The sequence below is a fragment of the Zootoca vivipara genome, chromosome 3 (assembly GCF_963506605.1).
Source record: "Zootoca vivipara chromosome 3, rZooViv1.1, whole genome shotgun sequence".
NCBI classification, from domain to species: domain Eukaryota; kingdom Metazoa; phylum Chordata; class Lepidosauria; order Squamata; family Lacertidae; genus Zootoca; species Zootoca vivipara.
Genome location: NC_083278.1, coordinates 89694387 through 89707594, shown reverse-complemented (window position 1 = coordinate 89707594; position 13208 = coordinate 89694387). Strand labels below are relative to the sequence as shown.

Genomic DNA, 13208 nt, shown 5'->3' with positions numbered 1-13208 from the left:
ATCCTCAAAACCTATTTTTCTATCTTCTTTAAGCACATCATTTATTTGATGGTATTCTATCCATCCTGTTAACACTCCTTTAATGTCCTCAAAAGGTTTTAAACTCCATCCTTTTTCAGTTTTCGTCAAGATTTCCTCATACGTGGCCCGCCTCTTTTCCATATTTACTTTCTTAACTGTTAATACCTCTGCTGGTGAGACCCACCAGGGTGTTTTAGTCTCTAACAGCCTTTTATTTCTTTCCCACACCTCGTACAGAGATCTTCTTATCACATGATTCGTAAACCCGGTATGTGATTTCTTTTTGTCATAACATAAATATGCATGCCATCCAAATCTATTGTTAAAACCTTCCAAATCTAACAAGTCCGTATTCTCTAGAGTTATCCATTCTTTTATCCAACAGATACAGGACGCTTCGTAATAAAGTCTCAAGTCTGGCAGGGCGAATCCACCTCTTTCTTTCTTATCTACCAAAATCTTATGTTTTATTCTAGGTTTTCTCCCCTGCCAGACAAATCTTGATAAAATCTTTTGCCACTCTTGGAATTGCCTCGTACCTTTAACCACAGGTATAGTTTGAAATAGGAATAACATCTTAGGTAATACATTCATTTTTATTGTTGCAATTCTTCCTAAGAATGACATTTTCATATTAGTCCATCTTTCCAGGTCTTTCTTTATTTCCTTCCATACTTGTTCGTAATTATCACTGTAAAGATTAAAATATAAGCAGCATTTCTCAAGCACAACACGCCTCTCACCCAAGTCCTGAAAGGTAAGGGAGATACAGGGCCCAAGCTGCAGGTGGAAGGCAACTGCCCAAGGTTACAGGACAGGATAGAGGCTAAGGCTGAGAGAAAAGGGATACACAAGGATAACAAGAGGGCAAGAAGAGAAACAGAGCCCAGGATAAGAGGAGGATTTAAAGTTCTGGCAATGGGATTAGCATTAAGGGACAGGGATACTGAGTTGTGAGAATTTGTAGTTCACTTAGCACAGAACTCTAGGCTTCCTTCTTAAGTGATCAACGCAGGATTTCTTTCCTAACTGATGTTACATAAACTACTTCTTAAGATTAGCAGAAAAAAGAAGACGATGAAAGCTCAAAAATTCACCACCCTACACATACTGTATATTATTTGAGAAATACAGAAAGTTTGGTTGCTGGCAATACGGTTCCAATTTTTGGAAGTTAGTTTACAGGAAAATGAGAAATAAGCCATTTTAATACGTGATTACTTTGATCAATTTCATCATGTAACAGTTCTAAACAACGCACTGCGATTCTTACCAGCGCTTGACAGTTTCCTTTCTCTTTCCCATTCCAGCTGCTCTCTTTCCAGTTGGTCCTGGTGCTCCCTTTCTTGCCTTTCCCATTCTGCTCTCTCCTGCTCCTGCCTTTCCCGCTCTTGCCTCTCTCTCTCTAGGCGCTCCTGCCGGTCTCGCTCTTGCCGCTCCCTCTCCAGCCGCTCCCTCTCCAGGTGCTCCTGTTCTAGCCGCTCTCGTTCCAGCCTCTCCTTCTCCAGCCTCTCGCGCTCCAGTCTCTCTCGTTCTAGTCTTTCCCTCTCCAGCCTCTCGCGCTCCAGCCTGTCGTGTTCCAGCCGCTCCCTTTCCAATTCCTTTTGCCGTTGCTGCTCCTGCAGCTGCCTGAAACAGAGGAAAACGGGGAGTGTTAAAATGAAGAGCCAAAACCAGATTAAAGGCTACGAACACATACATAGCGAGTCGGTGTGTGACATAATAAGAATCAGTGACTCGTGATACATAAGCTAGACACCAAATGGTTCCTTAAACCAAGGTTAAAGTAAAGGTAAAGGACACCTGACAGTTAAGTCTAGTCGCGAACGACTCTGGGGTTGCGGCGCTCATCTTGCTTTACAGGCCGAGGGAGCTGGCGTTTGTCTGCTCCGCAGACAGTTTTTCCAGGTCATGTGGCCAGCATGACTAAGCTGCTTCTGGCGCAATGGAACACCGAAACCAGAGCAGCGCACAAAAACGCTGTTTACCTTCCCACCGGAGCAGTACCTTAATGGTGACACATAGCATTCATAATGTAAGAATATTCTTCACAACTGTGAGCAAGCTACAATAATTAACTATAATGTTGTTCATTGCTCCTGCTCAGGCTGCACAGAAAAAAATCATTTTGGTTCCTGAAATTCATTCTGATTGTGCAGATAAAATATGACTGGTAGAATTATCCAGGACGTGGTATTAGTGTGTGAAAACAGTCAAGGTCCCCAGGTATGCACCTCCAGATGGTGGAGATGTCAGGTGCCACCCTGGCGCCTGGGCACCTTCACTTGATCGCAAGTGGTTGATAGTCAGGTGCAAAATGCACCTGGCACCTGGCTAATTTTGAACACAGGTAGTAATTTATACCCCACTCTTCAGACAATAGTCTCCATACCACTTCTTATTTAATTTGCATTTTTAGCTTGCCTGTTGATCCAGAAGCACCCCCAAGGAAGTTTACATAATAATAAAAAGTTAGTTCTACCCACATGGCACTGCTCTAGGATAGCTTTCAAATAATGACCAAAATTTTGGTAGGCTTTAAATGAGGCAATTACATGCCAGAGTGATGCAGGCCCTAGTCCACCTGGCTAAGGTGGAATTAGAAACTTTCCTTTGCAAGGAATAAGGGTGATAGACTGACAAAAAGCTTTAGTTGTGGCAATATAGGCTTTCAGGGGCCTCAAGGGAATGGCAGGTCTTCTTAGTTGGGAGAAAGACAGGAGAAAGGAAGAAGGTGGACAGTGGAAAGCAGACAAAACTTTGCGCTGGGGGTGGAAATACTACTGTAGCACCGAGGAAGAATTTTTAGATGGTGTCTGTGAGGGGAGGAGAGCTCCAGAATTTCTTAGAACGGCAAACTCTGACTGCTACCACTAGGCGGAGCTCAAATCATAGAATGCAGTAATAGAATCATATAACTGTAGAGTCCCACATGACTAAGCTATATAAAATATTGCACAGGTAACACCAGGCATCCCCAAACTGTGGCCCTCCAGATGTTTTGGCCTACAACTCCCATGATCCCTAGCTAAGAGGACCAGTGGTCAGGGATGATGGGAATTGTAGTCAAAAAACATCTGGAGGGCCGAAGTTTGGGGATGCTTGGGTAACACCTTATTGCCACAAAGAGGTAAATTATATAAAACTACTTGTTAGTTGTAGTGAGTATGGGGTAATGGGTGATAATTTCATGCATAAATGTTGGGAGCATCCATTGTTGAGCCATTTTGGTGTGTGTGTGTGTGTGTGTGTGTGTGTGTGTGTCCTAAATAGATTATTTCCTGTTATTACAGACATGCTAAGATTCTGTTCCCCTGCAGCACATCTGAAGTGAATTTAGCACACCCTAAAGATAAGGTTCTTATTTATTTATTTTTAAAAATGGTTACAAAGTGTCACGACAGCATATCGGAATATCCTGGGACCACTGAAGAAAGCACTTTTTTTTGGCGGAAATTCACGGGCCTGATAATGACTTTGGAACAGGAAAGGGATTTTCAATGAACTACTGCAGAGATTGGTTCCCTTTTGTTGCTTACTGAAACAATGGCTAAAAATACTCAGAATAATGAATCTTTTTGCCTGATGATGCACATACATTGTTAATAAATAAAATAAAATCTCTCTCTTTTTGCTAAAGACTATTTGCTATACAGTATAACATTTGAGGTCCTGATATCCATGCTTATATACTGTGGCAAACTGATGCAGCCATTCCCACATTACAAAACTGATCTTAGATAAGAATAAAGTGATAGATGTGAAGATAACATGAAGACATCCAAGCCAGTATCTAAGGTTGACTGGTAACTACTACCTTTTATAAAAACAACTCATGAGCGGAATCACAATTTTAAAGATTTTAGGGGTGTTTGCATATAAAATGCTGGTTCAGCATCCTTGCCATTGTAATTCAACATTCTGCGCAGCAGTGGATTTGCATACACCAATTTCCTGAAGCAGCAATTCTTAGCACCAAGCCACTGAAAATTGAATCTTTTACAGCAAACCTTGTGAATCGCTGGATACTTCACAGAAGTTATTTGAAAAGCAAGCTGTTTTCTTCACATCAGAAGGATCACCCAACAGAGGGCAGTAGAGATTTACAGCAGGGGTCAGGAAGGTTTACCGGCCATGGGCTGGATCATTCCCACGGAGATCGTCTATGGGCCAGACTGGTGCAGCGTGATGCTGGAAATTGCGTCTGTGCATGCCCAGATGCAGAAAATCGCGCCTGCGCAGAAGTGATTTTCGGCGTCTGGACATGCGCAGATGCGATTTCTGGTATCTATGCGTGCACAGATGCGATTTCTGGCGCCGCTCGGCGAGTCCTCGCAACCTGCTGCACTGAGCGGGTGGCTCAGTTCGGGGGCAGCTTGTGGACCGGTAAAATGTGGGCCGCATCTGACCCATGGGCCACATGTTGCCGACCCCTGATTTACAGCTTCCACTCATTTGTATCATTCTTCATTGTAGTTCACCTCAATTCCCAATCCAATTTAGCTAGTTTTAACTTGTTCCCTTTTAATCTGTGCATTTTAAACTTTTTCAGTTTTAAATTTTGCTCCAGCTCACTTGGAATCACAATGACCCTTCTCCAATACAGAATAACTGCACTTACAACTTTAACGTCCTTAGTAACCTTTCTTTTGGAATTTTTGCAGACGATAAAAGGGGAAAGTATCACATTCAACTATTATAGTCACAAAGTCTCCTATAAAGGTGACTGACTACATTCACACCTGCTTAGTTTCAACAACTCTGCAGCGTCAGCACTCCCCAAGTCCATTAAGACTCCTACCCTGTCATCTTGTTAGTTCAGTGCTTAAATTTCCAATTAATGTTTAAGTTATTGCTGCCATATCCCTAACATGCATTATAAAACCATAGATTTAGCTTCAGTTCATGTGGAAAACAACCTCCAAGCTAGCTAATTAGCAGGAAGAGAAATAAAAAAATTCCTTCAGTAGCACCTTAAAGACCAACTAAGTTTTTATTTTGGTATGAGCTTTCGTGTGCATGCACACTTCTTCAGCTCATACCAAAATAAAAACTTAGTTGGTCTTTAAGGTGCTACTGAAGGAATTTTTTTATTTTACTTCGATCCAGACCAACACGGCTACCTACCTGTAGCAGGAAGAGATTATTCCAGCTGAGGTTCTATTAATTTACCCACCTCCTATTTTCCCTTTGGGAAATGATTTACCTTTGTTTAAAAGATGCACCTCTCCATAAATACAAGCATTCGACCGACATAAAGATTGGTGGGCTAGTTCTGCCTAAACCTACCTCAAATATTGTTTGAGTGAGAATGAATGACCCTCAGATACTTGGAGGAAGGTTAGGATACAAATGCAACACAACCCTATGCACGGATTAGGGTTACCAGACACCCCCATTTCCCGGGGACAGTCCCCAAATTTGCAAATAAGTCCCCGGACAAATTCCATCCCTGGAATGTCCCTGGATTTCATTTAATGTCCCTGAGAAACACAGCGGCGGCAGTCTCAGCAGCCTAGAGCAGTTGGCTCTGGCTGGCTTCAGGAGCTGCTCGGAAGTCCCCATATGATGCTGGTGCAGGGGCTCTAAAATGCAGCTTCCGGGCTGCCTCCACCTTCCCTGACCCCAGCAACTAAGGGGATCCCTCAGCTGGGAAGGGAGGCTTCCCGTTGCCTAACTGAGAGATCCCTGCCTCCTCCTGCTTGCACGCAAGTAGGAATTGGGATGGGGCTGCTCCAAAAGACGGTGTGAAGCCTCACTTCCCAACTGATGGATCCCCGCCCCCCCCCTGCTTGCACACAAGTAGGAATGGGATTGGGGCTGCTCCAATGGGAAGGGAGGCATCACACTACCCGAGCCTCGCTGCCACCGCTCTCGGCCCTCCTTCTCCGCCTTCCATGCCTGACTCGCACCGCACTTCTTCCCCACCACCACTGAAGAACCAACAACTCGGGCTGCCCAGGCTCATGGAGAAAGGAGATAGAAGCCTTGGAGGAAGGGGAAACGTGGCGGTTGAGGTCAAGGCGCCAGCCGCCCCTCTGCCACTGCCATCGCTGCAGCACCAACATCCCGAACATGTATGTATGTATGTATGTATGTATGTATGTATGTATGTATGTATGTATGTATTTAAAGTGTCCCTGGATTCATTGAAAAAAATCTGGTAACCTTAGCATGGATCCAATGAAGAAACAGGATGAGTGGAAAGGCCTTCCCTTCATCTAGAAGAGAGGTTCCTGATAGATATAAGCCGATTTCCCCCTCCTTCTACAGTCCCCTGTTGCATCTCATGCCATTTCAGAAGAAATTCCATCTCCCTGGCAGTGTAAGAGGCTGCAGCAAGACAGGGGAAAGCCCCACTCAGTTAAGGGCAATTCATCTCCTCGTAAAAGTTGGATGCAACCAAGCCTGTCAGTTTTTCATAGTTACTTCCTAAGATTTCAAACCCTAAAGTGTTGTAAGGGAAAAAAAGTAGGACAGTGAAACTCCCTTCACAATAATGCAGAATCAATTAAAAGTGATTCGCTTGCCCCTGCAGTTAAGGAACAATTCCGGTAATCTCATAAATCTACCTTTTTTGTTTAGAACAGGCATCCCCAAACTGCGGCCCTCCAGATGTTTTGGCCTACAACTCCCATGATAGCTAACAGGACCAGTGGTCAGGGATGATGGGAATTGTAGTCCAAAACATCTGGAGGGCTGAAGTTTGGGGATGCCTGGTTTAGAGTGTTCTTTTCACTTACGCCCAGGTAAGCGGGGTTAATATATTAACTGCATTTAATTTATCAAATTAATTTATTTACTGCATTTATTTACTAATTTATTAACTGCATCATGTCCCAGAACTGGTCTCTGGGTGTTTGGGGATGCCTGCCTTAGGGGGAAAGGCAGGAAGATATCCTACACACACAGAGACAAAAATATAAGTAAACAAGTTTTCTAATGTAAAATGTATATTTCTCTCTGGCACATACTGCAAACCACACCCCAAGAGGAATACAGTCGCACCTTGGTTGGCAAACGCCTTACCAGTCAAACGTTTTGGTTCCAGAACACTGCAAACCCGGAAGTGAGTGTTCCGGTTTGGGAACTTTCTTTTGGAAGCCGAACGTCTGGCAGGGCTTCCGTGGCTTCTGATTGGCTGCAGGAAGCTCCTACAACCAATCAGAAGCTGCACCTTGGAAGTCGAACGTTTTGGAAGTCGAACGGAGTTCTGGAATGGATTCTGTTTGGCTTCCAAGGTACGACTGTACATGGTTCTGGTTGGCTTGTGAACACCCACAGAAGTAATAAGCGGTTCCCTGTACCCCCACCCTAGTTATAAATCTTTGGGGTTTTTATTGCCTTCATATGGAGAAAAAATGGAGAGGAATTAGCAAAATAATCCACCACCCTAACTAAGCCATTTCTGTGGGAGGGAGATGCTAGAGACAGGGATGGAACCTGCTGGTAATGACTTTGTTGACTGGCTAGCCAGAAAAGATGGGCAAGCATCTGGGAAGCCTCTTGGTAGGTGGAAATGTATTAATAATGACTGTGGGTCAGAGGAGAAAGACTGGCCCTTGCCTTTGGAGGGTCAACAGAGGAGCCTCCACTGTAAAAGCCTGACCCTTCTTTTGACCAATGCTGAAAGGGAGATAAAAATGTTCTATTAAAAAAAACAACCACCAGTTTCTTTTTTCTTTAACTCGCTAAAGCTATTTTTAGTGTCCTACTTTTCTCTTCTTTAAAAACGCAAAAATAAATTCCTGTCCCAGATTTCTAAAGAATGGAAGTAGAGTAACTTTTTAAAAATGGAAAACTTATTTAACATTTTACAATTACTTATTTTCTTGATTAAACAGCTAGTTCAGGTTAATTAAAATACCTATTCTCATGATTAAACTATCTTTGAGCTGCATTATACTCAAACTGGGCTAATATATCTCAAAAGCCAAGTAAGGAAATTCATACTTCAGAAGAAAAGCATTTACAAATTGAAAAGCTGATCCTCATTTGCTTTTAATATCCCTTTAAAGTATCAACTTGGCAGATCTTTAATCTTTCCTTGCATGAAAAGAATACAAACTGTTTTTCCTGGTTTTATTATTGTCAGTGTTGAAATATTCTAGACACAATGGCACTGGGGGAATCTTCCTTACCAATCAGTACTAAGAAGGATACTATGCTAACTCCTAAAATATACTAGAAGTTATTGTTTTATTAGCAACAATACTTCCATGCTGCCCATAACCAAAAATTGTCTGGGTAGCATACATCAAAACTGCCATATTATTATATGAACTGGGGAGGTGGGGTGGGAATCACGGCAGAGATTAAGCATTCCACAGCTGGGATGCTATCAGAGAGAAGGCGCTTCCTTTCATAGACACCCATCAGATTTCACTTGGCAGTGACACTCTACAACTTCACTGTCAAGGTAGTATATGGGTGGAGCCAATGCTTCAGGTAAACTGGTTCCAAGCCATTTATGGGTTTGAAGGTTAAAAACAGCACTTTTAATTGGTTCCAGAAATGGACCAGAAGAGTGGAGCTGATAAAATATTATAAATATTATATTTGTTTAGTCATTTAGTCGTGTCCGACTCTTCGTGACCCCATGGACCATAGTGCGCCAGGCACTCCTGTCTTCCACTGCCTCCCGCAGTTTGGTCAAACTCATGTTCGTAGCTGCGAGAACATTGTCCAACCATCTCGTCCTCTGTCGTCCCCTTCTCCTTGTGCCCTCAATCTTTCCCAACATCAGGGTCTTTTCCAGGGAGTCTTCTCTTCTCCTGAGGTGGCTAAAGTATTGGAGCCTCAGCTTCAGGATCTGTCCTTCCAGTGAGCACTCAGGTTTGATTTCCTTCAGAATGGAAGGAAGCCGCTTCACCATGACAAGGCAGTGATCCATGAAGGGGAATATTGTATTATAAATATTATAAAATATATTCAAAATGTTAACTTCCAGTTAACAACCTTTCATCCCTATACTGGACCAACTGAAGTTTCAAAGGCATGCTCAAGTACAATGCATAATGGTAATTTAAACTATTGTTGACTCCACAACTGATTAATCTTTATTAGGATCAACAAAAAGTCACAAAAATGTGGCAAACTTTTGAGTTGGGTAACTCTTAATCAGATTGCAAGATGAGCATGTCTCGCCTAGGGTGCTACAGTTATCAAGTTGCATTGCTAGGTTACAAGCCAGACTTTATTTTCTTAAACAATGTGGAAAACAGCCACGACTGCTTTATTCCAGTAGTTGAGTGGAAGGCACGTACTTTATCTGTAGTACCTGGAAGAGACAAACTGAACCTGCAATCCCCATTCTGGAACTAAGTCTACAAGCTTGCCTAATAGCTACAACATATACGGTAGCCTTTTAAAAAACAAAACCTTTTCCACATCCCACCAGACCCGGATTTCTGCAACATCTTACAGATATGGTATTCTGGAGAACTTGAAAGCTTCTCACATTTTTTGTGACTTTTCTGGTTGGTCCGAATGAAGGCATTGCCCATTTGGAGTTGTTGTTTTCCCCCTTATGTGCCTTTAAGCAAACTGCTGTAGTAAATACTGGCATGTTACTGAATTCAGGACCTTCAAAGAAGTTAACAAAGGCAACTTCAACCAAACTAGCAAGCAAGCTTACAGAAGTTCCTAACCTACTTTATTACCATACCTGTCTACACACACAAGTTTTAGTGATTTTGCCTCATCTACAGCCTGAGAGTCCCAACACATACTCTCTCCACTAGCCACCAAATATTTCTTGCCTGATCACCTGAAAGTGCTTTTTGACACATCACACATGGAAAGCTTATTTAAGAGCTTGAAGACTATCTAAAAATAGAGTCTGCATTGATTTTTCTGGGCAGAAGTGTAACCAACCTCTTCAAAGATTAAAGTCACTCTGGTGTCTTAAAAGTCATTCAAATGCTACTTTGAAATGTGCTAGTTTGGTTTACTAAAGTTGTTCTTTAAAAAAAAATACTGCAGGATAGGTTAGGAATTTAAAAGCACACAGTAACCCAAATGTCTTTATTTACAGCCTCATCACAAACATTCAAAAGCGTGGATTAGAATCATCAGCCAAATCGTACATTTTCTATATTATCCTATATTATCAAATGGATATCAGTCTAGTTCAACAGTTCCTAATGTTTTGGGGCCAGGGGGCACATTTGAAAATCGAAGAAACTCCCATTTCACAAAAGAAAAGCTAGCACTACTCAGAAACCTTCCCCTTCCAACTAAACCAAACAAAAAAAAAACAGGCAAAACACCCATTAAATACAGACAAGCTCCCCCCCCCCCAATCCAAAACAGAACAGGCAGTCACTCCAATAAATTCAAAAAACCTAACTTATGTAATTTTAAAATTAAAAAATAAAAATTAGAAGGGAAAGGGTGCACAGTAGGCACTTGGAGCTGCCTGAGGGTGAGAAGTGCTCATGAGGTCCCAGATCTAGTCTATTATGTTTTAAAAGATGTAGATGGTTACATACACCCATATTCAAATGCTCCTGTGATACAAAAATGCCTATAAATTTATACAGAGACATCCCCCCCAAGTGATTTTCAAAAGTAATACCTCTAGGTATTTTCATTAACTTTCATTGCATGAGGCCAGCTAGACTTTCACTAAGTGTGTGGAAATGGGTTAAGAGTAATTCAGCTTCTTTGGAAAAATGAAAATTGATTACTTACAGCAGAAGCCGGTCAACCTTTGGTCCATCATACCTCTGAAGGATAAGTGGGGGCCTATACACTTTCATTGTTTCTGAAGTCTGTATACTAATTCTTACAGCTGCCCTCTTTATAAGCATAGGCATGCAGTAATTACTTTATTTATAGATCAGCTACCAACTGATATAAGATACAGCAACGGATTTACATTCATGACATTCGCACCACTTCTAGCTGCTATATTAACATCATGAATCATTTAAAGATATATTATGGACTAATGCTTTATTTAAACACAACATTTAGGATCTTTTATTCTAAGAATCTTAAAATGGGGTTCCGGATATTATATTCAACAGAGAATGCATTAGAACTGAACAAGCCCAGCCATTATTTTAGCTGTTTGTTGCTATCTGTGTTGGTGTCAACCATCCTGAAAGACTCTAGAACAGCAGAAATCAATGAGGTGCCCTCCAGATGTTTTTGGATTACAACTCTCCGACCAGCATGAAGGGTCGCTGGGTGGGACTGGTAGTCCACAACTCCTGGAAGGCACCATATTGGCATGGGCAGTAGCTGCAGGGATAGCCAAACGGGAGGCAATCCACATTTGACAAATACCTTTACTTCACATTAAGAGAAGTGCTGTATGTGTACAACAACAAATGCACAATCTAAGAATATGCTTCACTGATCTGATCAATCTGATTCCTTACTTTCAAACACTGCCCGTACTTCGTGGTTACAAAAGAAATAACACCAACCAGTTATCATTTAATCCCACCCTCCTGTGTCCCTAGAACATATTCTTATGCCTGAAGCACCCCTTATAGGTCTATTAGCTGGTATCAGTGCTCAAGTGTTCTTATAAGAACTGCCCCCCTCCAAAATGTTTAATATCAGTACCCTATAATTACTTGGTTCTTAGCCTATCCTTGATGGACATCTTATAAATAAATCCCATTAAGTTTGCTGGTGCTTATAAGCGTATAAAGGATGGCTGCCTTTAGCACCTTAAAGAAAGCTGAAAATAATACAATTAAACCAGCAGTTCCCTTTGGGAATCTCCTTTAAAATACCCGAATTCCCTCTTTCCCGGCTCAATCATCTTCTTCGTCTCCTTAGTATGTTGTAACCAGTTCCTTCAGAAGTGCTTCATAGGGTCTGCTTTCTAAACATGTTATCATCTGTGTGCCTACATTTTCAAGGAACCTTTTCCAATTGTTGAAATTAAACTTAAGCTCAAGGAATCATTCCAAAACCCCAAAGAAAAACAAACTAGCATTAACAACTTGGGAAACCTGCCTGTCCTATATATCTGACTGGATGACATCATTGTATATCTTACAAAAATGGCTCCTGTAGGCCATTTTGCACTTCAAAGTTGGTATTGATTGTTTTATATATTTCCTCTAATGCTAAATATAAGACTGCAAAATGCAGAAAGTTAAAGAAAGCAATGTAATAGCAAGTATAATTCTATTAGGTCCATTAACATCAAATAGTAAACCATAGCCTTGGTAAAATGTAGTTTTACAACAGAAACTAAAAAACCATCTAGAAAGAAACACATCAACACACTTCTGTTTATTAAACAGTGCCTTTGTGTAATGCACACACCTTGCCCTGCAGCTTAACAAAACAGAGTGTGAAGCCATTGGGGGGGGGTTGTCTTATGAACCTTGGTTTGTTTTAACTAGGTCTTGGCAGTACACATGAACCCAATACTCATCATTAACTAAAACCACAAAACTATGATACAAGAGCAGCTGGAAAACAAACCAATCTTTGGAGAAATAAACCATGGTTTGTTTGATCACCTTGCTAAACCATGGCTTAAGCAAGCAATGGCTAGGCATCACATGCTAAATGGGCCCATCTGTGTGGAAATATACATGTCTACTCAGAGAAGGCCATGCTGCACTTTCTGATGTACTATGAAAAGCCTCACATGAACAAATATTTATTTATTAAATATCTACATCGCACTTCATCCAAGGATCACAGGGTGGTTTACAATATAAAAACACATAAATATATACCATAGTACCAAACAATAACTGCCCCCCCCATAAATACTTGCCCAATCACCATCATAATAGTACTGTTTTATGTAAAACCACACTAACCTTCTCTGGATTTCTAAATCTTCTTGTGATGGGCCATTTTGCACCTGTGGGGGAAGTTGTGCATTTTGTCGAGGCAACGTTGGACCTAGTAAAGCAAGTTACACTTCAGCTTTTATGCAAAAGTCACATGTAAAGTCCATTAAGAAATAAACTTTCAATTTTTGACTACTTGTTAAACTTCCAGCAAATAGCCTACAAAATACACAAAACAAACTGGGCATCACAATCAATATTGCTCCACAGCTTTTCAAAATGTAAACTGATATAATCAGCAGGAATATGATGAGTGTGGTGAACACACATATTTATAAACCTTTAAAAGATTCCAAAATTTTAAAACAATTATTTGGGAAGCAAGATTAGATAGAGTTTAAGAGCCATCTA

General features: G+C 41.3%; 1 protein-coding gene across 4 annotated transcripts in view; it reads right to left on the bottom strand.

Moving 5' to 3' along the window:
* ENAH (ENAH actin regulator) overlaps positions 1-13208 on the bottom strand; it is an 86351-nt gene that overhangs the window by 21998 nt on the left and 51145 nt on the right. For 3 of the 4 annotated variants that reach the window (XM_035111432.2, XM_035111434.2, XM_060272972.1), the window contains exons 4-5: positions 12825-12909; positions 1295-1650 (exon numbers count right to left, since the gene is read on the bottom strand). In XM_035111432.2, coding sequence (XP_034967323.2) covers positions 1295-1650; positions 12825-12909 — 441 coding nt within the window. The other variant, XM_035111433.2, reaches the window with a different exon arrangement.